We start from the raw sequence: 27,884 nt of genomic DNA on the forward strand, positions 1-27,884 counted from the left end.
TCAGGAGGTCACATCTGGATCAGGCTTTGGCATCACTTGGGCCCACTCTAAGATATCTACACAGAGAGACTCCACAGCATCCAATCGTTCAATCTGGACCAGTTTTGTCAGCAGTTCTGGAATACTATACCCAGCTGTGCTGATGCGGTCAAAAACTTGCATGCCATCTGTCATGCCACCAATTTCATCCCGCTTCAGTCCAAAACTCTCAGCAAGATGGCGCCAAGTCTTCACAATGGCTTTCTCAGTGTTGTAAGTGGAGCTGAGCATCCTGCTGGTCTTTTCCAGACAATCAAAGGGCAGCTCTGTGGGACTGAGGCCTGGAAGGAAGTTCACAGTCACATTATTGTTATAATTGTTACTATTTCACATGTCTGTCCCTTAAGATAATATTACATTGTATATTCCAAATGAAAAGATATGTTCATATTATGCATTTACAGAATTGACATTACCGGTTGGGTCATCCCCATTTCTACTTCATGGTACTTTCCCCCAGTACTAATAATTCTTTAATAATATTCATTCTATTTTGTTGCTTTGATTTCATCTTACAGAAGCAGCAGCAGCAAAGATTATTGAGTCTTTTACTTTATGTTTCAAAGCATTTTTATTTTTACCTTCTCCTGGGATGGATATTAATCCAGTGCTACTCTATCCCTTGTGATTTAAATACTTTCCAACATAACTTTCTGCCAACCTTCACATGAAGCGACAACAAAATTTAATTAAAGGAAAGAGGTGTGGGTCTCCAGCCTCAAGAAAGGCAGGAGAAATGGTCCATTTGTACTAGATCTGGGAATTTAGGTTTCATTGAACTACATATCTGAACTGTTTCAGCCCACACAGCTCTTCATGAAGGATGGTGGAAGTATTTAATCATGTGAAAGGACTCATGTTCAACACCCTTTTATGAGAAATTCAAAAGAGCTTTCCTGCAATATTTTATTTTTTATTTGTGTGTGGGTGCTTTTAAAAAAATCTCTTCATTTTGGGAGCAATGCACACTCTGTATTAGTTAACTTCCCACATCTTATTACAGTTAAGAATAAATCCAGCCCTGAAAGTTTTTTTCTCCAAAAGCTCCTTCTGAGATAAAGCAAAGAAAACAGATGTGAACATCTGATATCCACAAATGTGTAAGTTACTTTATATAAGGTATATATATATTGTCTTTTTTACAGGTTTTAAATAATCTACAGTATACCACTGACAGTTATTTTCTGAGTCTGACTGTGTATAAATATAATTAATCAGCTTAAAGAACCCTACAATAGAAGTATATTTTATCACTTTCTACCTTGTGTCATCTGTCTTCTAGAATAACTATTGAATTGATTCCTAAACATCACAGATAAAGGCAAGATGCTTATGGGACTACAAATCTTATTACTAAAGTTTTTCATGGAGATTGCTTACAAAAGAAGTTTTCAAGACTGTTGGATTTCCAAATGTACCAAATACCAACCTGATTCTAGCATTAGCATATTTAGCTTTACTTCTTCCAAAATAAGCTTTAAGAAATTTTTTTCCTTAGAGTGGGATTAATCTGTATCTAGCATTTGTGACTCCTTGGCAGTGTTGAAGCTACATAAAGACGTGTACTTAAGAAAGCAGTTCATGCATGTTTCCAGTTTCTATATTTTATTTCTTTTCACTCACCTTTTTTTGAGACTAACATGAATAAGGGGACCTCTATGGATATGGTTTGGGATGCTAGCAAGGCCTATATGAGAGGGGTGTTGATATATATGAATAATAAACATAGACGTGCAGTGGAAACTAGAAGGAAAGAACTGGAGAATGAAATAAAAGAAAAAGAAAAGGCTTTGATTTTGAACCCAGAGGATGTGAAGACCAAGGAGGCTATTAGACTGTTAAGAGGACAATTTGATAAATTAATGGCTGACCAAGTGGCAACCAATTTGCGGTTTGCCAGGCATAATACTTTTTGCAACGCTAATAAACCAGGTAGATGGTTAGCTTATAGATTGAGGAAAAAACAAAGGGCTTCTAATATAGACAAGATTGAGCATAAAGGAAGGGTTGTGTTTCAACAGGATCTTATTAAGGACGCTTTTGTGGATTTTTATTCGAAACTATATGCTAAAGAGGAAATTAATGAAAAAGATATTGATATATATTTGGAGAATGCTAGCATCCCGGTTCTTACGCAAGTACAAAAAGAGGGGATTAATCAACTGATTACAGAAGAAGAAATTTTCACAGCAATTAAGGAATTGAAGGTGGATAAAGCACCAGGTACGGATGGCTTGACTGCGGCCTATTATAAAAATTTACAATTAGAGATGATAAAACCGTTAAAGGAACTGTTCCAGACAATTCAGAGGGGGGGAAAGGTGCCACCGTCTTGGAGAACAGCTTTTATTTCTTTGATTCCGAAGGAAGACCAAGATGCTACTCAAGTTAAAAACTATAGACCAATATCGCTTTTAAATATAGATTACAAGATATTTGCTAAGGTTTTGGCTAATAGACTGATGAGGGTTCTGCAACAGGTGATCCATGGGGATCAAACGGGGTTTATTAGTGGTAGGCAAATGAAAAATAATGTGAGGCATATAGTTGATGTGTTAGAGTTTTTGGAAAGGAACAACCAGATCACTGCGGTGCTAATTTTTTTAGATGCTGAAAAAGCTTTTGATCAATTGAATTGGAAATTTTTGCTGAAAGTTTTAGACAAAATGGATTTTGGGGAAAATTTTTTACAACCGATTAGGGCATTATATCAAAAACAAACTGCCCGAATTATAGTTAATAATAGCTTGACAGAAGCATGTAATATTGAGAAGGGCACAAGGCAAGGGTGTCCGTTATCGCCCTTGTTATTTGTGTTAACATTAGAGATATTATTGGTTAAAATTCGGAATTCAGGAAAAATTAAGGGGATACAAATTGGAGATCAGGACTACAGATTGAGAGCATTCGCAGACGATCTGGTTGTTACAGTGACCCAGCCAGAGAACTCTGTTGTGGACCTGATGGAGATAATAACACAATATGGGAAGGTTTCTGGATTTAAAGTTAATACACAGAAAACCAAAATTTTGGCCAGAAATATGACAGTTTCGCAAAAGGCTCTCTTAGAAGGATTAACTGGATTTGAGATTGTTAAAAGGGTCAAATATTTGGGGGTGATTTTGTCGCCCTCTAATACAAAGCTATATAAAAATAATTATGAAAAACTATGGGGGAAAATTCAAAAAGAATTGGAGAGTTGGGAAAAATTGCAATTGTCTTTGTTGGGACGGATTGCAGCAGTAAAAATGAATGTCCTGCCTAAATTTTTATTTTTATTCCAAATGATACCGATTCTTAAGAAAGATTCTAATTTGGAGGAATGGCAGCGAGGTATCAATAAATTTGTGTGGGCAGGGAAAAAGCCACGAGTTAAACTTAAGATTATGCAGGATACTCGTGAGAGAGGTGGCCTTAAATTGCCTAATTTTAAATTATATTACGAAGCTGCTGCATTAGTAGGAATAAGTGATTGGATTAACTTGACGCAAGGGAGGTTATTAAATCTTGAGGACCATGATTTGTTGTTTGGCTGGCATGCATATTTGTTGTATGATAAGAAGGTAGACAACGTGTTTAGGGTGCATATTTTAAGACAGGCATTGCTGAGAGTTTGGAAGAAGTATAGACATAAGTTAAGTTGTAAGATACCATTGTGGGCAATTCCAAAACACGCAATAGAAAATATACATGCTGGCTTCAAACATGATGTGACTACGTATAAGGAGATCCTTAGTTTGGAAAGAAATGTTTGGTGTTTGAAATCATATAGCCTCTTGCGAGATGAGAAGGTTGTTCAAAATTGGTTTCAATATACTCAGTTACGGGCCAGGTGGAAAGAAGATCAGAAAAATGGATTTACAATGACTGATGAAAATTTGATAAAGCAAATTAGAAATCAGGGACCAGCACATATCAAACGGATATATCTTGCATTGATAGAGATTGACTCAGAAACAGAGCTTGTTAAGGATTGTATGATAAAATGGGCCCAAAATATCCAGGAAGTTATCACAATGGACACTTGGGAAAAGATTTGGGTGAGGAACGTAAAATTTACTCAAGCTCAAAATCTAAGGGAGAACTTTTACAAAATGTTTTATAGATGGCATTTAGATCCTAAAAAGCTTGCAAGTATGTATCCGAATTATCAGCCTAAATGTTGGAGGTGCGGAGATGAAGATGCAACATATTTTCACATATGGTGGACATGTAAGAAGGTTAAGGCTTTTTGGATAAAAGTCTGGTGGAATATGCAGAAGATTTTTAAACAGAGGATAAAGTTTTGTCCGCAATTTTTTTTGTTGGGAATAATTGCAGACGCTACAGTTGTGGACACTAAGTTGATGTTGAATTTAATTACGGCAGCAAGACTTTTGATAGGCCAATATTGGAAGAAAGAGGAACTGCCGACCATAGAAGAGTGGACTTTAAAGGTTTCCGACCTGGCAGAGATGGCGAAGATCTCGGCCTATTTGAAAGATCACTCGCAAGAACGCTATATTATGGAATGGAGAAAATGGATTGAGTTTATCCAGATCAAGTATAGGGTTAAGAAGTTTTATGTAGCATTTGAATGAGTCTTCTTTCGTTTTTTTTTGTTTTGTTTTTTTCCTTTTCTTACTTTAGTTTCTTTTTATACATATTTGATATTATTAAGGTTTGTCTTATCCTATATAAGCTAGAGAGTGTTGGATTTTAGAGTTTATGGTTGTTAGTATATGATTGTTTATGATTGCTTTTTATATATATACCTTGTATTTAGCTTTGGGAAGTCGGGGGGGGGAGGGGGGGAGGGGGGGAGGTAGGGGGGGGAGGAGGGAGGGGGAAGGGGGGATTTTTAAAGGAAAATTGTACTTTAAAACTTTTCAATAAAAAAAAAAGAAAGCAGTTCATGCATGTTTCCAGTTTCTATATTTTATTTCTTTTCACTCACCTTCTGCCACACTGCATACATTAGTGTATAAGTCGAGTATCTTTTTTCTCCGGCTTTGTATCTAAAGAAAATAAAAGACAAAAAACATTTATCTTTCAAGACTTAACTTATATAAGTTGTTCTGGATTGTGAAGAATCAGAGACAAAGATGACCTGCCTCCAGAAGTGGTGAATGCTCCAACACTGGAAGTTTTTAAGAAGAGACTGGACAGCCATTTGTCTGAAATGGTATAGGGTTTCCTGCCTTAGCAGGGGGTTGGACTAGATGACCTCCAAGGTCCCTTCCAACTTCTTCTTCTTCTTCTTCTTCTTCTTCTTCTTCTTCTTCTTCTTCTTCTTCTTCTTCTTCTTCTTCTTCTTCTTCTTCTTCTTCTTCTTATTATTATTATTATTATTATTATTATTATTATTATTATTATTATTATTATTATTATTATTATTATTATGTATAGTATTTGGTATGATATATAGAGTAGTTTTGATTTGAACATAAATTGCCTATGAATCTTGGCTGTAATGTTATACACACACACACACACACACACATGTGCATACCTAGCTGGAAAGAAGGAATTGTGTCAAATTGTTTGTGTTTTAGAGGAAATTTACTATTTTTATTTTAGTTTGAATCACACACTGTTGTAACTTGGATTCCTGTAATTTGGCCTTCAGGATTTTATTTCTCAGGAGATATATTTGGATTGGAGAAACTATCCAACTCTTAATTCTGAATCATTATTCTTGACACTGACAAGACCGAAGCAGCTTTAGGCAAGATTCTTCCATGTGGCTTCCTTGACATTACTGCGTCTCTTCTCAGTATGCAACCCTGTTTATTATTCTCATTCAAAAAGAAATAAGAGAGATCCCTTTTATTCCTTTTTGTGCACTATGTCACAATGGACATAGAAGACATGTTTTTGAAGTCGTCTGCACTAGAATGGTTAAACCCACAGAGGTGGAGGCTGGAGGTCTCAGACCTTTTCTCTCCAGAGCCCTTTGGGGATTCACACCTTCCCCCTTCTTGTCCTTTGAATGAGTGACTTGGGGATACCTTACCTGGCATTGTAATCTGTGTTTATGTTTGCAATTTGGGAAGCTGCAGACAGTCACCCCAGCCCACCCTCCATTCCTTCTTTCTCTCTGTCTTATGGAGTGAGCAGCTGAATATTGCCCTCCAACAAACTGGGAATGTCAGTGGAGGCCTTTGTTCCATGTTATCACATCCTTTCCCTAAGGAGTTGCAAAGGGAATAATGATGCTGCAACATACTGCAGTCTTCTCAGAGGCTCTGGACCTACATCCATTCATCCAGACTTATATGCATCACAGATTTCTCTGAGGGGCCAGCAGCTTTCCTCCTACAAACACACAGTAATGCCTCGTGCGAGAGTTGTATGCTTCTAAGAGGAAGATGGGGTTAGCTAAAACGACAATAATAAAACTGCACTTTGTTTCTCAGTCATATCCTTGCCATTAACAACTCTGCCTTATAAAGCAGATATATACTTCTACAAATTTAATGAAAATGCACCTATATCAAACTGTAAGGCACTGTGTAGTATCAAGTCCATAAATGTTACTGGCATATTTTTCTGTTCATTGCCAGGCATGTCCCTCCCCTCTAGCAGCCAGTCACTGCCTCATGTAGCCATTTCATATTGCTCTCCTCTCCCCTCCCCTCCCCTCCCCTCCTATCCTATCCCATCCCATCCAGTGGGTACCCATTCAATATCTGCTCAGGTTAAATCAAGCAAGCTCCCTTTCCTACCCATTACTGCTAAACTTCCTTTCCCCCTGTTTTTTTAAACATCATTAAGTTGCAATATAGCAACATGACTCCTTTGCTTCTGAACTCTCAATTTTTCTTTGTAAAATTTTCATGGACCCACAGAGGAAAGTAGGAGTGAAAGAACCTGTTCCATATTGCTATGTTAATTGTGGCCTTAGAACTACAATAGTATTGTGAGAATAAAATAAAATAAAACTAATATCTGTCTTAGTGCCAAAGGAGATCATCTAGGAAAGAGGCAGAGAGGGTGAAGGCACCCAGGTGTGCAAACATTTGGGAAAGCAGGAAAAAGCACAGGGATTAGTGAAAACTGTGCCTCTTTGGCTTCCAAGTAGCTTTTAACACAGTGTTTCTCAAACTTTGCAACTTCAATAAGATTGGTGAATTTCATGCTGGCTATGGGATTCTGGGAGTTGAAGTCCATCAATCTTAAAGTTGCCAAGGTTGAGAAATACTGCTTTACCAGTTTGATAGAAATAATATAATTCCACCCCATTTTCAGCCTTTTTCTCATCAGCTCATCACAAAGACTCCTTCATACATTCTTCTTTTGGATACCGTCCATTAAAAGTGCAACTAATCACTGAAACACATCATCAAAAAGATCACTGATTCAACAAGATTTCTCATTAACTTACTCCAGTTGATTTGTTGTTTGTTGAAGATTTATCTCGAGCCAAATGTACCAGAGACAACAAACACAATTCTGGAGTCTCTTGCTTGTCAATAGCAGCTTCTTCATCACTGTCCATGCTGCGACTTAGAAGCCTCTCATTCTCTGAAGAAGCATCATTTTCACTGAAAAGCAACAGACAAACAATAAATATGCTAACCAATATTGCTTTTGTAAAACAGCAACATGCACAATTCCAGAAATGCCCTTTTGGATTTAAATTGCATACTTGTTAAATGTTTATTTAATATAGATGATGAATATTACATTGCGTTTAAGTAAATACTGCAAAAAATGGGCAAAATATTAACATTTGTATCTGCAAATTAATGTCTAACAGTATATGTATTCAAAAGTAATCCTGGCTTTCTTCAGCAATGTAGGACTTGGTGTTCTGTGCATTCCACTTCCAAGAGGACTTACAACAACCACATGCCCAAGTCTAGCCCTAGTAAATATTCTACTGAATATTCATGAATGAATTATCTATACATATAGATCCACTACTCACATTTAATTTATTGGGGACTGATCCACATATGCATGTGAGCACCATTACTTATTAATAGTTTTAATTTTGAAGAGTTTAAGTAATGGAAGCTGTTCCTTCTTAAACAATGCTTGAGCCTTCATTATTGTGCCTACTAATTTATTTGATGTTATTTTCTCATTATATCAGCCATGTTGTTGCCACTGTAAAACTGCTTAACAATTCACCCATTGGATTCAATGAGGCTTAGTTTAGGAACAAACATTTTTTCCAATAGTTTGCAATTGTCGTCATGTTATGCCCCCACTACCAACTGGCTAGAATAGAATAAAATAGAATAAAAATATTTTTGTCACTTTAAATGTACACTAATCAGCATACATTAAAATGAAATTTTGTTGCATTCTCTCAAAAAATACCATTATGCATATACCCACATACATATATGACACACAGAAACATCAGTCTAGTTCGAATGTATACGTTGTGAAACAAAAAATCCTGTGAATTTACAAGATGGATGGCATAAGGAACAAAGCTGTTACAGAATCTAGTAGTTCTGCTATAAATACTTTGAGACCTCCTCTCAGAGGGGAGCAACAGAAGCAAACTGTGAACTAGGTATGTGGGGTCTCTAACAATGCTTTGAGCTCTAAGCACATAGCGCTTATATGTAAGCAGTATCCTGAATAACAGGAAGTGAGCTTCCTATAATCTTCTGAGCTGTCCTTACCACTCTCTGTATGGACCTTCTATCTGAGGCACTGCTACCACCAAACCAAAACAGTGATGCAGTTTGTTAAAACTCTCTGAATGGTGCCTGTGTAAAAAGTGGCCATGATGGAAGGAGAAAGATGTGCTCTCCTCATCCGATGCAAGAAATGTAAATGCTGGTTTGCATGCTTCACTGAAGATAACATATGAAGAGACCAAGTCAGATTGTTAGTTATCTGCACCTCCAGATACTTAATACTATTGACCACCTCCACAGTTGCAACCTTGATACAAAGTGGAGTATGACTATGCTGGCTTTTTCACTACCAACATGCTATTTAGATATCACATACCTCTTGACAACCTTAGCTGGAGTTGCTGTCAATTTTCCAAATTCATCTTTCTCAGAGAAAATTTTTCCATTTTCTGCAATGGAAAAAGAATGCGAAAAGAATGAAGTAGTAAAAAACACAAAACAGACACATACAACCACCTGGCATTTGAGTTGTGAATACAATTGCCTTGGAGCTTCTCCTATGATGTAAGACTACATCAATAACCAATTGCAGAGCTGAATTTTCATTAGTTTTCAATGCCTTTCCAATTACTCTTCTACTAATAATTGGAGCTTATGGAGTTACATTGAAGCAATATAATCTGTGTGGGCACTGATGTCTAAACAGCAGAAATTACAAAACAGTCCCAACCTGGGGCTTCTGTTTTTTCTTCCTGCACATTGGGCTGGGCTTCTACCGTCTTCACTGACTGGCTGGTGCAACATGCTGTAAGATCAAAATACACACCTTGTTAAGATAAAGTCCTGAGAGTCACTTACACCAAGCATTCTGAACAGTGGTTTCAGCAGCTGAGGTCAAACAAAGGCAAGATGGCAGACCCAGCAGCATGATCAAAGCTCCATCCTTTTCATACTTCATTGCATCCCATGAACAAAAGGAACGATGCTCCAGTCATGTCACTGCAACTGCCAGCTTACCTTTTTTTTTATTCTCCTGCAAACCCCCCTCCCTTATTTCAAAACCTGAATCCTTGCTATCACTTGGCAGTTACCTTGAGCTGAAGTTTTAGTTTTCATAATGTAAAACATGATGATCAGCACAATAGCAATAGCCATTATGAAAATGGTGGACATGGCAATGATAAGAGCGGTAGCCAGATGCCCCTGTCCAGAAAGATCTAGAACGACAAACAGGGAGAGAGAGGAAAATCTATTTAAAAACATTTTCAGGATTAACCATTAATTACTTCATTTAATTACTGATTAAATGCTTCTAAGATAAACCCAATATTTCTAAAGCAGATAAAATCTTTCCAATGTTCGGTTATTATCTTATTATCTACCTCTGCGAAGATCTTACCTGGAAAGTCAATACAACCCAGGTGGCCAGAAAGGCCCAACAGAGACTTCACTTTCTCAGGGTCTTGCAGAAGAACAGGGTAGAACAACAGCTAATAACTCTCTTTTACCGGTCTACTATAGAGAGCATCCTCTTGTACTGTATTGTGGTTTGGTATGCTGGTCTGACAGCAGCAGATAGGAAAGCATTACAGAGGGTGGTGAGCACAGCACAAGACATTATGGGCTGTCCCCTGACACAACTGGATGACATCGTCAGGGCTCGCTGCCTTGGAAGAGTGAGGAAAATTCTCAGGGATGACTCACACCCTGGACAGTATCTCTTTACTCTCCTACCATCAGGTAGGAGATATAGGAGTATAGCCAGCCATAACAACAGGATGAAGAACAGCTTTTATCCATGGGCTGTTAGGCTTTTGAACGGGAAATAATTTTATAAACTTTATGCATGATTGACTTGCGAGGCCGGTGTCTTGTGCAATTAGCTCACATGGTGTAATAAGATGGAGGGTTTGTGTCACTTTAAGTTGGGGTGGGGGCACGAAGGGAGGCTCAGCCAATCTCAATGTATACATGGTTGTACTTTGAGAATAAAAGTTCATTCACAGGTAGTAGCAGCACCATCTTAAATCAGGGTGCCATTCTGTATGCTTGAAGAAAACAACAGTTTGTTTCTGATGGTGCTTTGCTTGCTGCAGTTACTTAATAAGCAACAATAACATTTTTTTAAAAAAAATCATCTAGCCAGTTCATTGGAGGTTAGTTTTAATCTACTAAGTTTGTAATTATTAACCTAATTTTTATTAGCGCTTTAAAAATATTATTATTCATTTAATTAAGGACTGTAATGAACACATCAGTAGCATAGTGATACTATCCTAGTGGGAGGATATGAGATATTGGGGGATTACTTTCTTTAGATTTATATAAAAAGTCTTAAATTTGTTATGTGCTGAAAATGGAAGCATAAAAAGTGGAATGGTCAAACCTTTCCCTTCTAAGCAGTCAGGCATTTACATTCCATGTCTAGCATGTAGAACTAATGTCATTTTTATAGTAACTACACCTAGAATTGTGTTGCCATACTGTACAGTATTTTAATTCAACTGAATTGTTCTTTGCTTGCAGCAGAATAAATGGGTGGACTTTCTAAACCTCTGTGTTTCAGATTGCAATCTACCCTTCACTGTCTCAATCATTTTTTCACCATCCATTCACCCTGGAGCATTGTTCACAGAGCTCATTCAGAAACTAACCTCTTAACAATAAGAAAAAATCTAGTCTTGGATGCTCTATCCTCACTAGTCAATATCCATCTCAGAACATGACATTCATTGTAAATTGTGGACATTTTATAATGGCTCATTGACTATTCAGCTTTGCCTATTCAGTTTTTTTAATATTAGCCATGAAAAGATCAAAGCTGGAGTGGAAATCCTTCTGCAGCTAGCATCTATTTTTATTTATAATTGTCACCTAAAGGTAGGACTTGCATGTTCAATAGAAATGGATCTGCCATTTGGTTCCTTTATTATTCTGAATGGATTCTTTTGGTTATTTTATTTTGTTAAATTTATTTGCTGCTTATCTCACTATGGGGCTACCACAGTAGGTAGGTAGAATATTTAATTGATTGATTGATTAGTATTATATGGTTCATCACACAGTCAGCCAGAAGTTCCACCTGGGATTTGGCATTATTATAAATTAAGTATTTTTATTTGAACTTTAGCAAATTACCCTTTGAATAACCTTGTAAGCCCCATGGAGTCACTGAGAATGAATTGTTCATCCATATAAATTTATACAAACAAACAAATAATAAATAAATAACCCTGTTGTGCCATGCAGGCATTTCAATATATTTTTCTTCAGCTTTTCGTTTTGTGCCAGTTTGAAACATGCAACTGACAAAGAAGGTAAAGTTGCTCCAGTTCAGGAAGATCCTCCATTTTTACATTTGTAAACTGAGACTTATTGTATACAGGTATTCCCCATTCATGCATAAAAGGTCCTAGTGTAGAAGTCTCACTAAATGCCTGATAAATTACTTCCATGCAAGTGCAGCATGTTCCCTCTCTTTGCAATTAACTAATGAAATTGCTGGGCATTCTTCACACATTATAGTGATGGTTACTCTTGGGATCAGAACAAAAAGCTGATTTCTTAAACCACATACCCCAATTACAAGGCTGCATATCATTTCCACATATATGTTTCCTAAGCAAAGATCCAGTGGATTAGCAGCCAAAAGCTTGTTCATTTGACTACACTCCATTAAATTTCTGCTTTCCAAGTCAGTTACACCCAAGGAGATAAAGCAACTAAATTAATTTCCCTGAATAGGTGCATCCACTGGCAAATGAAACCCATACAATTCATCTTTACTGAAGTAGATTGATTGCTGAAGAATAATTTTGTGGATTCCTTATATCTGAGAAAATCAGGCATTGTGAAGGATTGTCTGTCAACTGCAGTCCTTTTACAGCCTGTTCTTTTACACTTTTACAACCTTTTAACACTCTGCTGTAACTTTGTGGGATTTTCTCCCCTTGGAGGTTAGAACGGCCCCAATCCTGTTAGCTTTTTGTAAGGCTTTAAAAACTTGGCTGTGCACCTGGGTCTGAAGCTCAGAGTGCGTTAAGGGCCCCGTGTCTTGGCTTTTTCTGTTAGTTGTTTAACCATCTGGGCTGCGGCATGTATTTATTTTTTGAATGTTTTTATTGTTGTCAATTGTTTTAATGGTTTATTGTTTTAGAATTATAAACTCAAGATGGGCGGTTCTAGAAATGGAATGTATGAATATATATATATATGTATATATGTGTGTGTGTGTGTGTGTGTGTGTGTGTGTGTGTGTGTGTGTGTGTGTGTGTATTAGAGCCTGGTGGGTAGCAAGGCCTAAACCAGGGGTCTTCAAACTCGGCCCTTTTATGACTCATGGACTTCAACTCCCAGAATTCCTCAGCCAGCATGCCTGGCTGAGAAATTCTGGGAGTTGAAGTCCATGAGTCATAAAAGGGCCGAGTTTGAAGACCTCTGGCCTAAACATTCACTTGGTCTTTCCTATTGTGTCATTGCATTTGCCAAATTTCCTTCAATCTCAAATTACAAAGGCTGCTGTGGCCCTGAAGCCCTGAAGCCTGTTATTAACTACAAAGAAAAATTAAATTGGGAGCTGCTTCTCTTACCTTTGTGCACATGTTGAAAAGGAGGGTGAGTACTTGTGCCAGAAGTACTTGGGAAACTGGCTGACACACCAGAAGTAACGCCTGTGCCTGTAATAAGAAACACATTTTGCTGGTTACTTGCAAAATCTCACCTTTGAACTGCTTCCTTTTTATCATGAACAGAGACCAATTATTTGAGATTTCTATCCATTTAAAAGATGACTTTATATGATTCAATTTTTCCTGCTGAGATGTGAAATAGAGACTTGGCACATTTTTGTGTCTGAATGGAGATATCTACCTATTTTTATCTGAGGCAGAGAAGCAATTTATGATCCCAAACTTTTTTCCCCAGAAATTAGTTATTGATTGATTTAAAGAAGACATGCTACAGGGCCAAAAAAATATAATACACATTTTCTTAGATTATGATCTTTTACATCAGCAATATGTTATTTTATGCTGAAAGGGGAGAATTTCAGTATTATCCTCTATGCATTGTATGAGGTAGAATCGAGTTTACAAAACGTTTTGTTGTAATAAAAGTTTTTTTTTAAAATTTTTGTAATACTAAATGGCTACTGGAGAACTAAAATAAGAACAGAAACAAAGATTATTAAAAATTAACTAAGGAAAAAAACAAAGGTAAGTACAATAACAAAGAACTGAAACTTTGGAATATGAATACTCTGCAATCCTAAAGAGAAATACAAATGTTATTAAACCTCCAATTTAATTATCTTTTTAGAGTGATATTTCTATAAATGACAAAACAGGCAGAGGTGTCTCTGGGAAAAGGTGCAAGGGGGAGATCCAAGAGAAAGAGACCTCAACTGCACAAATGATGCAGTTTGCTTCCTCTAAACAATAACTACGTCCCACACTCTCCTGGATTCTGGCCTGATATCTTAATCACTACAGCAAATTGGTTTTATTTCTACATCATTACAAATTATGTCAACTCACTAGTCACCAATAACTGATAACTCCAACATTTTGTAAACATTTAAAATTGTTTTTCTTTTTTGATGGAATTTGTGATTGAATGAAATAAAAATTCTGGGGTCGGGGAAGGAAAGCATTATGCAAAAAGCATTCATATAGCCCCCTCCCTTTCATTCCCACCACCACCACTTTTTCCTTCTTCTCCGAATGTTTTCTGAACTTACTTAAAATTAAATTTTAATTAATTGAAGAAATTAAAATCAAGGAGATTGTGCAGCCTGAAACTCAACAGGTATTAATTGAACCTTGTTTGGAGGGAGGCACTTTTTCATCCACAAGAAGCTTTGGGGTTGCACCCAGTCTGACTCTGGCTGGGCCCATTCCAGAGCAGGTTGGCTGCAATGGCAAAAGGCCAGAAAAGGGGACCTGTCCACTGGCCTGTGCAAGGTGTTTCCGCTCAGGATCTCCCACTCAGTCTAAGCAATATATATATATATGTTTTCTGAGGTTTTCGTGGGTGTTTGTATGTGGATCTTTGGTCATTCGGGTTTTTTCCCACGTAGAATTGCAGGCGTAAGAGCAATGTTTCGATGAAATCCCATCCGTCATCCTCAGGCTGGTGGCTTCAGCTTCCTTCTTCTGGGAGAAGCATGTGGTAGTGGCTGTTTGTTCCTCTTTTTTAAACTGCCAGAGGGGGTGTGTTCTGTCGGTGGAGGTGTGCTTTGATTGGGTGGGGGATTAGGTGTGTTCTGATTGGGTGGGAGTGTGTTTTGAATGGGGTGTGTGTTCTGATTGGTTGGGTGTGTGTTTTGAGTGGATGGGCTGGTCTCAGCTGCCAGCCTTAGAACTGAGCTGGTGAGTTGTGCTGCTTTTGTTCGGCTTCGTGTTTGTGGTGGTGCCATGTTTTTATAGTGGGTGTCAGTTTGCTTATTGTGTGGTTTGGAGGGGTTTAAAGTGGCTGATGTTGCAGCTGTGGTTAGGTTTCTGTTTTGTGGTTGTGCGTCGTTATCATTGTGGGTTCGGATTTGCTTTTTGAATGCTTGTGTGGTGGTGATGTCATGTGATGTTATCATGAGTTTGGGTCTGGTATCATTCTTGGTGGTTGGGACTCGTCTGTCAATCAAGGCGGGTTTCCAAATGGCTGGTAGGCGAGAGGCATCATCTGGTTTGTTCATGCTGTGGGGGCGTTTTTCTATCTCAATGGCTTCTCTGATTATTCTGTTGTTAAAATGTTTAATTTTGGCGATAGTTTTGGTTTTTTTTAAATCAATTTCATGTCCCGTGGCTTCAAAGTGTTGGAACAGGGATGAAGTTTGTTCTCCCTTTCTGAGTGAGTTTCTGTGCTCTTCAATGCGTGCACTTATTCTTCTGTTGGTCTGTCCGATGTATGTGGTGGGGCAGGTGGTGCATGGGATTTCGTATACTCCTTGGTTTTCTAACCCAATTATGTCTTTGGGGGTTTTTAGGATGGTGGATATTTTTCTGTCTGTGTAGAATGCTGTTTTGATGTTGTGTTTTTGGAGGATCTTGCTGATTCTGTCTGTGGTCCCTTTTAAGTATGGGAGGAGGGCTTTGCCATTTTCTTGTTCTCTGTCTTGGGTTTTTGTGGGTGTCTCTCTTCGGATTAAGTTGGTAATCATGTTTCTTTGGAATCCATTGGCTGTTAATACATTAGTGAGAGTGTGTAGTTCGGTTTTTAGGTGTTGTTCGTCAGCTAGGTGTTTTGTTCTGGAGATGAGTGTCTTGGCTACGGAGTTGATCTGTGCTGGGTGGTGGTGTGAGAGTGCGTTCAGATAGCGGTTTGTGTGTGTTTTTTTATGGTAGATAGTGTGTCCTAGGGAGCCGTTGGATTTCTTGTAGACTAAGACATCAAGGAAGGGAAGTTGATTGTTAGCTTCTGTTTCCATGGTGAATTGTATTTTGGGGTGTAGGCTTTTGAGGTGTGTGAGGAAGTCATCCAGTTTTTCTTTGCCATGTGGCCAGATTACGAAGGTGTCATCTACGTATCTGAGCCAGAGTTTGGGTTTGTGGTTGGATTTTTCTAGAGCGAGGGTTTCAAAGTGTTCCATGTAGAGGTTTGCGATGACAGGTGAAAGGGGTGATCCCATGGGTGCTCCTTCCATTTGTTTGTATCTTTGTCCATTGTAGATGAAGTATGTGTTTGATAGGCAGTGGTTGGTCAGATCTAGGATGTGTTTTGGGGGGTTGTATTTATTTAGGATAGCTGTCAAGGCTTCTTTGATTGGCACTTGGGTGAAGAGGGATACGACATCGAAGCTCACAAGTAGGTCACAGGGCTGTAAGTTTAGTTTACTTATGATCTCTATGAATTGGAATGAGTTTTGTACGTGTGAGGTGATGGAATTTGCGTAAGGCTGTAGTTGTTTGGCAAGAAATTTGGCTAGATTTTGTAGAGGTGTGCCTATGGAGCTGACTATGGGTCTGAGTGGGGTTCCTTCTTTGTGTATCTTGGGCAGACCATAGAGCTTAGGACATCTGGATGATTTTTCTCTGGGAATGATTGTTTGCTGGATCTCTTCACTGATGGGGGTGGCTTTTATTTTGGATTTTGTGGTTTTTTCCAGGTAGGTGGTGGGATCTGTCTTGAGGAGTTTGTATCTGGAGTCTCAGAGCAGGTTGGATAATTTGGTATGGTAGTCAGATGAGTTCATTACCACCGTGGCGTTGCCTTTGTCTGCTGGCAGAATGATTATGCTGGTGTCTTTTTTTAGGTTAAGTAGTGCTGTCTGTTCCTCTTTGGGTAAGTTGCTTTTGGGTGGTTTGCTGGTGCAGAGGATGTTGGTAACTTCGAGTCTGATTTTGTTGGCATCGTCAGGGTTAATTTTGGTCAGGCTGGATTCGACTCCGCATATAATGGTTTCCGTGGGAATGTGTTTGGGAGCGACTGCAAAATTAAATCCTTTAGACAGGACGTTGGTTTCGGCTTTGGTGAGAATCCTATCTGAGATGTTGTGCACAGTTTGTTTCATGTGTTGCTGTGAGAGAGGAGAGGTTTGTTTCTGGCGTTCCTTTAGTCTTCGGAGTTTATTGGTGTGTGTGTCTGTTTTGTAGGCAGTCTCTGTTTCAGCTCTCCAGACAGCGATTTGTTTGAATTTGTCCCAAAGTGTGGGGTGGATCTTGTTGCTGAGTTTGAGGTGAAGTGTGAGGAGGTATATATATATATATATATATATATATATATATATATATATATATATATATATATATATATATATATATAGTACCTTAGAGGAAATGTATGTCATGATGAAGTGCAGCTTTTCATATATCCTAGATACTGATAAGCAAATATGGAAATAGTTGAATTGCATCTCAGTGAAGCAAAAAAGAAAAAAGTTTATCGTTGTATATAGTAGGTAAATTATGTATTATTTTTAATTGAGCTTCCATCTCTTATGAAAGAAAAAGTTAGCCTAGGGGCCTAAGGATAGAATTAATATTTTATTTGTTTATTAAATTTATATCCATATTTGGATTAAATTATTCTGCAGTGAAAAAATTATTACTATTCTATAGTTCTGGAATATGAATCTTAGCTTAGATATACCAGACAAATTGAACAGGAAATTCGGTTCTTTAATAGAATGAAATAAATATGTCTCAGCTTAAGAGGCAAAGTAATGCATGTGGCTTAAATAAAGTGTAGCATTAAATACAATTTTATACACTATATTATGTAAAATATTTTAGAAAATGACATCCATTTTAATTTGCCCAACAAAGTACCAATGATTTTGAATAACTCTTTCCTAGAACAGTGAGAAGCATTTTCCAAGCAATACTAGCTGTGAAATACAGTGCACCTTTAATTTTTAAGGATGTTCATTTGAAATCCAAATAGTGTTCATGCAATGTTAATAAACCAGTTTTATTTAGCTGGCCTGTTTCAGCAGTGCCTGCATTCACTATCTATAATGTGACTTTCTGCTGACATTTATTGCTGTGAATGAAACTGATGATTCAGTGAATCTGGAGCTAGTTCCCTGACATTTTTTACTTAGTCTCTCCCTGGCAGAGTAGATATATTTCTCCCCCTGTTCCCTATTTTTTTTCTTTTGTTCCATGCTCTTTTAAGACATTTTAAAAATATTTATTTATACTTTTATTTCACCTTCATTATTTTTATAAATAACTCATGGTGTGGAACGTATTTAATACTCCTTCCTTCTCAGTTATTATATCCTTATCCTCCCTGTCTGGTGAGGACAGTTAACTGATACACTGCTTGCAATCATTTATAGACACCATAAAACAAGAGTGGGGAACTATGGCTTTTGTAAACTTCAACTCCCAGAATTCCTAAGTCAGTCATGCTGGCTCAAGAATTCTGGGAGTTGAAGTCCAGAAGTCATAAATGGGCCATAGTTCCCTACCTCTGCCATAAAACCAGATCCCATTATAACCAAGTGCACATACTGTCTGTAAATTTTCAATCACTTGCTACCTTGTTTTACATAATGTACATAATTGTAGCATAAATTACAGAAATATTTATATAAATCAGGGCTGTCCAATCTTGGCAACTTTAAGACTTGTGGATTTCAACCCCCAGAATTCCCCAGCTACCCATACTGGCTTTGGAATTCTGGGAGTTGAAGTGCACAAGTCTTAAAGTTGCCAAGGTTGGACACCCCGATATAAATGATGTAAAAAATGGTTTGGACTAATTTGAATTCAGGTTTTCTGCATCAAAAGTTGAATTAATAGAGATCCATAGAATAAACAGTTTAGTACATTCCATGGCAAGTTTGATGTCTTCAATCTGTTTATTTGATTACACATTGCTTTTATTTTTACCTCCATACTCCTGGCAAGCCAGATCACATCCCTTAGCAATTTGACCAAATTTACAGTCAAAATAACCAATGTACGCATAAAATGTTAGAGCAGCAAATGCATAGGACAATAGTCTAGTAAATAAAGATATTGGGACTGTAATTGATTGCCAATGGACTTGAATCATGCAGCTGCAGGAAGGAAGAGTAGATTAAATTTTCCTGAATTAATATCAGTATTGAAATAGGTTTGGGGCATTCCAAATTAACAGCATTGCATAGACTATTAAAGGGTATTATTAAAGTCAATATTACTATATGCAAGAACTTCCAAATGAACCATTGGACTATCTTACTTTAATAAAACAATGGTTAACGTTTGCTTAAAAATGGTATAATTTCTTTTTTCTTAAACTGAGATTTATATATGCACTCACCCCTGAAAGGATGGCTATTCAGTTCAGGAGTTTTGCAGGAATTGTAAAATGATGGAGGGGACCTTGACATATGATTTTGGATTTAATATCCATATGTTTGTTTGTTTGTTCTTTTTTGGGAAAAGAAATATGGTTTAAATTTGTGAATGTGATGTATGGGCATTTAAGCATTATATCTGATGTTTTCTGCATTGGAACTTTTGATTTTTGTAATAGAAAATGTAAAACTGCATTCTTTTGAAAAAGAAGTGTGAAAAACCAAAAAGCTACCTAGTCAACAGATTCTATGTACAACATCACAATACTTAAAAAGGTCTAAAATATAGGTTAAATTAAAAGTAAAGTAAAATTAAAATGGAATCCAACTTACATTCTTTAGTGTTTGGAGGTGCCAGTGAACACGAGTAACAAACCATCCCATAAATATTCCGAGGCCTGTTTTCTAACATATAATAGCTGGAAAAAAGAGCAAGACAAAAAAAAACTAATAAAACTAGGTTTACTGATAGTAACTATGGTCGAAGTAATTAATTACTATATAAACGCCCTACTTTAAATGCTTCAGTGTTATCTATTTCCCTTGCTTGACTAGAAAAGGTCCCTTCTCCACTGCCTCATAAGATTAGTGAAATCAAGCTTGAAAGGTCCGTGGCATGACTGATATCGGTCTAATCCGACATACATTTGTGCATAAAATTTGCGGTAAAGTTCAACACATGTTTCTAAAATTAAATTTTCTGCACTAGAAATCTCTTGCAGTGGTAATCTTCCAGACAGAACCTAGCCTTTACTGACACAACAATAATATCCTTAGGTACAGAAAAATCAAAGGTGTAACCTGGTTAGGATAAACACGATAGTTAAAATAAACACCCGATGAGTTTATAGGTGCTTTGGCAATATCCTGTGTTCAGCTGGGCATGCACAAATGTATTTGCCAATCCTCAGTTTGGATTTTATAAAAAAAAATTAGCTGGGAAGGAACTTAAGATTTATCCCATATATCCATTCCCATTTTGCTAATGATAATTATATCAAGGCAAGACATCAATGCATTCATGTGGATTAGGGAACAGGTTTCATGTGCCTTTATGATGCTTTCTCTCTAGCCTCAACTGTTCCTCTGTTACTTTTAGGAAACAAAACCTGAAATAACATTGTTAGATAGCAAGTTCTTTGGCGCAGGAATGAAGACGAGGTAACTGAGTACAGGGAAACTCATATTTTATTTCGTGCAGAATCTGTACTGAGCAAATGGCTGCAACTAGCTGCAATATATAGTCTATCCCCTAGGCGGCAGCCAATAGGTTTGTAACAACCATTGCCGCCTAGGGATAGCCAATTGTAGCGCTGGAGACTTGTAGTCTGGGTTGCTGGAGAGCCGTTAGCTGCTCCAGCAACCCACATGTTATTACTATGAGCCCAGTACATAACAAGCATTATGATGAATGCTAAGCAAAAAGTCGTTTATTTGTAATTAGGAAGATATAAATATTGCTACCCTACTATTTGCTTTGGGTAGGATCCAGAATTAGAGAAGGTCAATTAGGAATTGGGAAAGTGCTTAGGGCTGCAAAACTCTGGATAGCCATGAGATGGCAGCAAAGCTATACAGAAAACTAATTCCTATGTCATCCAGTGGTCATCTGGATTTAGTCAGGTCTATTTCTATTGGGTGGAAAAGAGCTTTATTGGCAGGAGTGGGTCATGCAAAGACCACCCTTGTACCTTCAAAAAAATGTGCCTGGTTTTGGAAGCACAGACCATCCTTGTTTCACTTCTTATTTCACTTCGCTCTGTAAATTAGGTTTTAAATCATCAGTATTTAAGCCATGACTACCTTTTTACGTTGCTTGCTATGTGAAAGTAAAAGTTTCAGATCCAAAAATCAGTAGTAATTTCTAGTTTTAAGAAAACAGCAGGTGTGCATTTGAGTTGATATTTGCTTTAATAGTCTTGTTTCTTTTTTAAACACAAATCTTTGGGACCACCTTTATTATTTATGTACAGATAACTATCATGCATTTAACTGATGCAGAACAATGGACCATGCACAGAATGAAGATTGTAAGATTGTAATTAAATCCTTACCCAGGGAGACAAGGTCCACATTCAGCATCATTTTCTTTATCTCCAGGTGTCATCACTGTCGCCCGAAAGAACCCTTCACAATCTTTGTGTCTCCGGCAAATATGATATCCACCTTTAGAAAATTTTTCTGATGGGCATGGGATGCAGCCATAGTCTTCATCTCTAGTGCCATACCCACATGTCTGTGAGAGCAAAAGCACTTCAAAGAATCCAATTTTTCAATGACTTTTACAAACAGAGGGAATTGATGGTCCTTCCCCCTTTCCCCCACCACCCTCCTTGGTAGATTGCCTGAAGATTAATTTGGTAGTGTCCACTTTGACTTCCTGATTGGATTAAATAAGAATTCCAATCTGGAACAGAGTAGAGATGCCGAGATCTTTTTACTGCACTGTTCTCCAAATTCAGTTTTGAAGGAAATATGAAGGCATGTCTTCAGTTCAGTGAAGAAAGACCTGGCATGCCTTTCTTATCATTGACTAGTCTAATAAGAAGAGTATCTGAGGGCAGCCCTTCTTTGGGGTGGCATCTAGCCTTTGCAAGTCCTCTCTGACCCCTCCCCCAGATGTTTGTCACTGGTTTCTTGTTTCTGGTCGACAGTAACATTTGCTTGTTTTCACTAAGCTTATATGACACACAGTTAATCTCATTTTAATCATAATGTTGATTGTCCTTTGCTTTTAAAAATATTTTTAACTCTTTGGGTTTTTATCAACACTGGCTCAGGAGTTCACTAATTACTCAGAACCACAGCTACCCAGGCTCAGGCAAAGTGCATTTGAAACCACATAGTCTTCAATGTGAAAATGAAGAGACTCTAGCAAAGCCCTTTCACTGTGCATCTGTCCTGCTTATTTGCATTCAAGAACTGAAAGGTGGTGATGTACAAAGGATGAAAAAGAATGAAATATCAGGGCAAAGCCTCTGTTACTGCTGTTTCTCTGAAGGAGGGGTTCTAAGAATCTCTTACGTACCGCTAGCTTTATGTAAGACAGAGTTTTATTCTCTCTTAGTCAAAATATGGTGCCCATTAAAAAAAATTGCTGCCAAGGATAATTAAATTTCTAAGGCAAAGTAATTATGGGAAATTGCACTGGAGAGAAACTGTTCCTGCTTTGCTGGACTCACCAACCTTGTCTGAAATCCTATTTGGAGCACAACAGCTATTTTCTTACTTCATAGCAGTCCTGTGAAGGCTATTTTCCTGACAGTGAGGAAATTTAGAATAATGATACCCTGCACCACAGGGAAAATGACATTGTTCATTGCCACTGTCGAACAAGACTAAAAAAAGTGTACTTTTGTTGGCCTATGGATTTAATTCACTACAGATTTCTATTTTTATTTGGACAAATAAGAACATCAGAAATTGCCTTATAGAAGGCCAAACATATCTAGTCTGATATTGTTTACTGCTTTGGCTAGGAGGCAGGATTCCTCATCCTGTGTGTGTGTGTGTGTGTGCGCGCGCGCGCGTGTGCACGCACATGTGCATACATTTCTGTTTTTCTCCTTATGGAACATTTCTCTTTTCAGCTTTTGCATGAAAGACACATTCACTATAGCTGTATGAGGACAGAAGGAGCAATGCTTTTAAAAATATATTTTATAGTATTTTAAACACATTTCTTAATAACATTGTTATCTTATGTGATGCATTTTTCAGATTGGCACCTTTAAAAGAAGTGATCTCGAGAACATGACAATGACAAGGAAAACTTACCATATAAGGTTCTTCTCCTGGCTCACACTGTGGACACTCGTGGCACATTCCAGTTGTCTGATTGTAATACTCATTTTCACCACAATTAGAATATTCAGCATTAGCACAATACACAAGTGATGCCTGTATCAAAAAGTAAAGCTTGGTCACTTCTACTGCCAGGTTGTCATAATTACTTAAAAGGAGAAATGATGGATGGCTGAATCACTGAGCTTAAAACATACAAACCCACACCTCCCAATACTATGGGCTACTGCACATTGAATATACTATCAAAGCTCCCATCATGGATCTTCTAGTCTTTATGGGCTGAACCAGACTGCCTTGAATTCCTTTTTCTTGGAATAGACAAACAACTTTGTGTCTACTCTGTATCTGACAAGCAGGCAGAAATATGAAGAATGTAATATTTGGATAAGTAGTTAAATATTAAAAATTGTCCACATCTTTTTTTTTATTGAAAAGTTTTATAAAAGTTACAATATAAACCCCAAAACCAACCCACCCTAACCCCCCCTCTCCCTCCCCCACTTCCCAGAGCTGAGTACAGGGTTACAAATATAATAATCATAATCTAACTAACAATAACCAACTATATAAATAAGCAAGTCCATAATGCGCTTTAACTCCCCTTTAACATAAATATAAACAGATTAAAAGTAAACATAATAATAATAAAAACATAAACAAATTAATATCCTAATTATTAAACAATACAATATCCAAGTTGTTAAACAATACTAATACTAAAAATAATATCATATAATTAAAACTAATAAAAATTCCACTATACTAAACTATTAATAATAATAATACTCTAAAATTTACTCATAAGCTAAATGGAACTTTTTAGTCCCATATTTATTCTGAATATAATCTATCCATCTTCTCCAGACCGAAATGTATCTTTCTTGTGAATGATCCTTCAAATAAGCAGAAATCTTAGCCATTTCTGCTAAATTTGACACTTTAAGCATCCAGTCTTCTATAGTAGACAAGCTCTCCTTCTTCCAATATTGCCCTACCAATAACCTTGCAGCTGTTATCAAATTCAACATCAAGTTAGTTTCTTTAGTATCACAATCTGTAATAACACCCAATAAAAATAATTGTGGAGTAAACTTTATCTTTCTCTTGAAAATCTTTTGAATGTTCCACCAAATCTTAATCCAAAAAGCTTTTATATTTCTACAAGTCCACCAGATATGAAAATAAGTAGCATCCAAACTGCCACATCTCCAACATTTGGGCTGTAAATTAGGATACATACAAGACAACTTTTTAGGATCCAGATGCCATCTATAAAACATTTTGTAAAAATTTTCTCTTAAATTTTGGGCCTGGGTAAATTTTACATTTCTAACCCAAATTACCTCCCATGTATCCAATGCAATCGGTTCTTGAATATTTTGGGCCCACTTTACCATGCAATCTTTAACTAATTCCATTTCCGAATCCAATTCTATTAAAGCATTATAAATTCTCTTTATATGCGCTCGATTTTGATCTTTAATCTGTTTTACCAAATTCTCATCCATTAATGTAATACCAACGTTTTGATCTAACTTCCACCTAGCTAACAATTGAGTATACTGAAACCAAGACTGTACAATATTTTCTTGCTTTAACTCAGCTAACAATTTTAATTGCCAATCATTCCCTACCAATCTAAGTAATTCCTTATAAGAAATCCTATCCAAATTCACACCCATAGATACACCCTCTATCACGTGTCCAGGAATCCCCCAGATTGGTATTTTATAATTTAACTTAGAATAATACTTTTTCCAGACACGAAAAATTGTCCACATCTTATTTTGTTAAAATATGAGACATTACACTTGAAGGCATATGTGAAGGCATATGCTGAGAACAATGGAAAAGATAGCTAATTAGAATAAATTAAATATAAAATATAAAAATTGAGTCCCTTTTTCAAAAAGAAAAAGCATAGAATTTATAAAATTACATCCTTTTAAATAGAATTAATCAAAGACATATAAGTTTATATTTATTGTAAGCTAATTGTGGATCTGAAATAAGAAACTGCTGTTTGTTTGAATAAATTATGCCTAAAATATCTAACAAAGAAATATTGTATTTCATTTGTCTGTAAATGCGATATAAAGGGCAATATTGTTTGAAGAAGATGCCTAAGGTCACTTCCACATTAATGGCTTATAGTATCTTATAAGTGTCATTCATTTATCACTGTGCCATCATCATCATCATCATTATCATATCACTTCAACAATGGCTGGTTAATGCTATGAAAATACCATAATACACAGGTGCAAAAATGACCAACACCTTTTCTGCAGAATAGGAAACTCCTTTCACAAATGCCATTTTGTTAAATTATCTGTTTGACATAATAAAGGAGGTGAAAAGGATATAGATGTAATGTTTAAATTGCAGAATTATTTTATGTGGTTTACGAAGGATTTGTAACAGTTTTATAACACTTTTTACAATGTCCAGTTCCAAATTCCCCATGCAACCTTAGGCAGGTTTTTTATAAGTCCTCTATCCTTTCAGGTCAGAGCTTAGGGTCAATACCATGGACTTTGTTGTTGTTTTTCACACTCAGTTCTTTTAATGAGATCTAAGTTTGCTTTATTCTTATTGAGTTATTAGTATTTTCAGCTTCATTGTGGACATCCTCCATGAGAGTATGGTCAGATAGTATGACAGTCATTCTGCGTAGAGGCAAAGCCTCATTGCATTCTGAGAGATCACCCATTTCATGCTCCCAGCATTTCAAATTTGCCAAGCTAGTCCCAAAAGCAAAATGAAGTAAAAATGCTTTTATTAACATAAAAGTACTGAATATTCTATGCCTTCTTAGTAACGCTTTCTAAAATTAGCTATCTATAGCTATTGTTCTCAAGAACAAAGGAGTCCATTTCCACTTATTTTCAGAATTTTTCTGAAGCAAATATTACATTGAACATAAGATAGTTTGGACTATATAGCAATTTCAGCATTTCAAAATTAAACAGATTATTTTCTTTTGAGAACATATTTTCATTTGTTTCTTTTTTTTAGAAACTTCAGTTATCCCCAAAGTAAGTGTGAAGAAGCTGAAGCACTGAATGATAATTCCCAAAACCTTTTTCCTTCTGTTAGTTGAAGTTTATAAGCTGGAGATTTTAAGCTTACTCCAGGTTCAGAGGATCATAGAAGTACAGAATTGCTCTTAAAATTGCCCCAAGTTTATTCAAAGTTTATGCTTTCTTACAGACAAAGGTTTGCATATCACTACATTCTCTAGCAGTGTGTAAGATTGATCTGCTATATTTATCTGCTATATGCTCTCTATTGCTTGCGGTCTTGTTTCTTTTACCACGTGGTGAAGTAATGGAAACTTCTGATCATATTACAAATTTCCAGTAGGTTTCTTCCTAAACTTGACAGAATTCATGTCCAATATGTCTGTCATTACTATTACCTTCTGGTCCTTTGAAAGATATTCTCCTTGGTTGAGTAGTCAGTGAGGTAAACCAATAACACTATTACTTTTGCTTCCCCCCCCCCAGCTTAATGCAATCCAGATGTTTTCTATAGTAAGCCAAGGTCATCTATCTGAATTTCTGAGCAAACATGCGTATTGTTAACATAGAACATCTCCTTCATTTTCATTGCTTTTTAAGCACTCTATTGTAATTGTGAGAATCTTGTCTATCAATTTACGGTTGCTTTCCTGTAATGAGTTCAGCCTCCCCCTTGTTTATTTTCCATGCTGTGATCCTTGATTTATCTGAACAGTGAAGGCCATGAACTTTATGAATCCATGTTCTTCATTTTTAATTGACCAGCTTAGTAAGTCCCTATATTGGACTTAGTTCTTCTAAAACCTGTTTTTTTTTCAGTAGTCTTTGTGAGAGGCAGATCATCTTGTCACAGAAGTCTATCACCCAGTAATACAAACTATGGTCCCAGAAACCAAATCTCTTCCATTCCTACTTCACAGACTGGAAGAATGAAAACTATAGGAGCTGCTAGGAAATTCTGCTCTCTTCTCTCTCCATCTCTATCCAACATAAACCCTGGAACTTGTGAAAATAATAAACATTACATATGCTTTGTCAATCAGATCAACATAACCTATTGAGATTCAACAATATTAATGACATTTATGGGTTTGATTTTTTAAAAGACATAAACAGGTATTTTTAAAATGAAATATTCTGAAGTAGCTACATGGAAAATTTTGGTTCTGGTTAATAAAGCACTAATGAATGGTTCTTTACTGTCAATTTGCTACAGCTAATGGATGGATCTACAGCTTATGCATTCAAAATACCTACTATGAGAAAAGGGAAAATATGAGTCCATCTGCATTCTCCCAGATACACCATATTATCTTGATAATTTATCTGAAAAGAAAAGAAAGATTAACTGTTATTGCAGGAAAAAGATCATATTTAAAATGCTTTCTTATGCATATTACTTGGAAATCATTGTCACTGCATAATAAGAAACTGCTATAAAAATATCTTACTTTTATATGAAAAGAATGGTTAAAGCAATTCATCAGTTAAAGCCAAGTTGTTCTGAACAAGAAGCTTAAGAGACAAAAGAAGTTATTATTTCCAGAGGATGACATTTTTAATTAAAAGCACAATAGATTGGGAAGTGTCTCTCCTTATCCCAAGAGGCATGGTCCCAATTTAACTGTGGATGTGTTAGCCCTCTCAGGT

The 27,884-nt window shown here is 36.7% G+C and overlaps 1 protein-coding gene across 1 annotated transcript; it reads right to left on the minus strand.

Annotated features, from left to right (window-relative positions):
* EDAR (ectodysplasin A receptor) lies at positions 1 to 27,554 on the minus strand (the record flags this gene model as incomplete). The annotated part of the gene is made up of 11 exons (XM_081326878.1): positions 27,492 to 27,554; positions 23,182 to 23,304; positions 21,459 to 21,640; positions 19,738 to 19,823; positions 13,211 to 13,297; positions 9,713 to 9,838; positions 9,352 to 9,426; positions 8,998 to 9,070; positions 7,406 to 7,565; positions 4,976 to 5,036; positions 1 to 320 (listed from the first exon to the last, which is right to left on the minus strand). The coding sequence occupies exons 1-11, from the start codon at positions 27,540 to 27,542 to the stop codon at positions 1 to 3; spliced, it is 1,344 nt and encodes a 447-aa protein (XP_081183004.1). The 5' UTR covers positions 27,543 to 27,554.
* Positions 27,555 to 27,884: the final 330 nt, after the last annotated feature.

Source organism: Vipera berus (genome assembly GCF_964194415.1).
Source record: "Vipera berus genome assembly, chromosome: 4".
Classification (NCBI taxonomy): Eukaryota; Metazoa; Chordata; class Lepidosauria; order Squamata; family Viperidae; genus Vipera; species Vipera berus.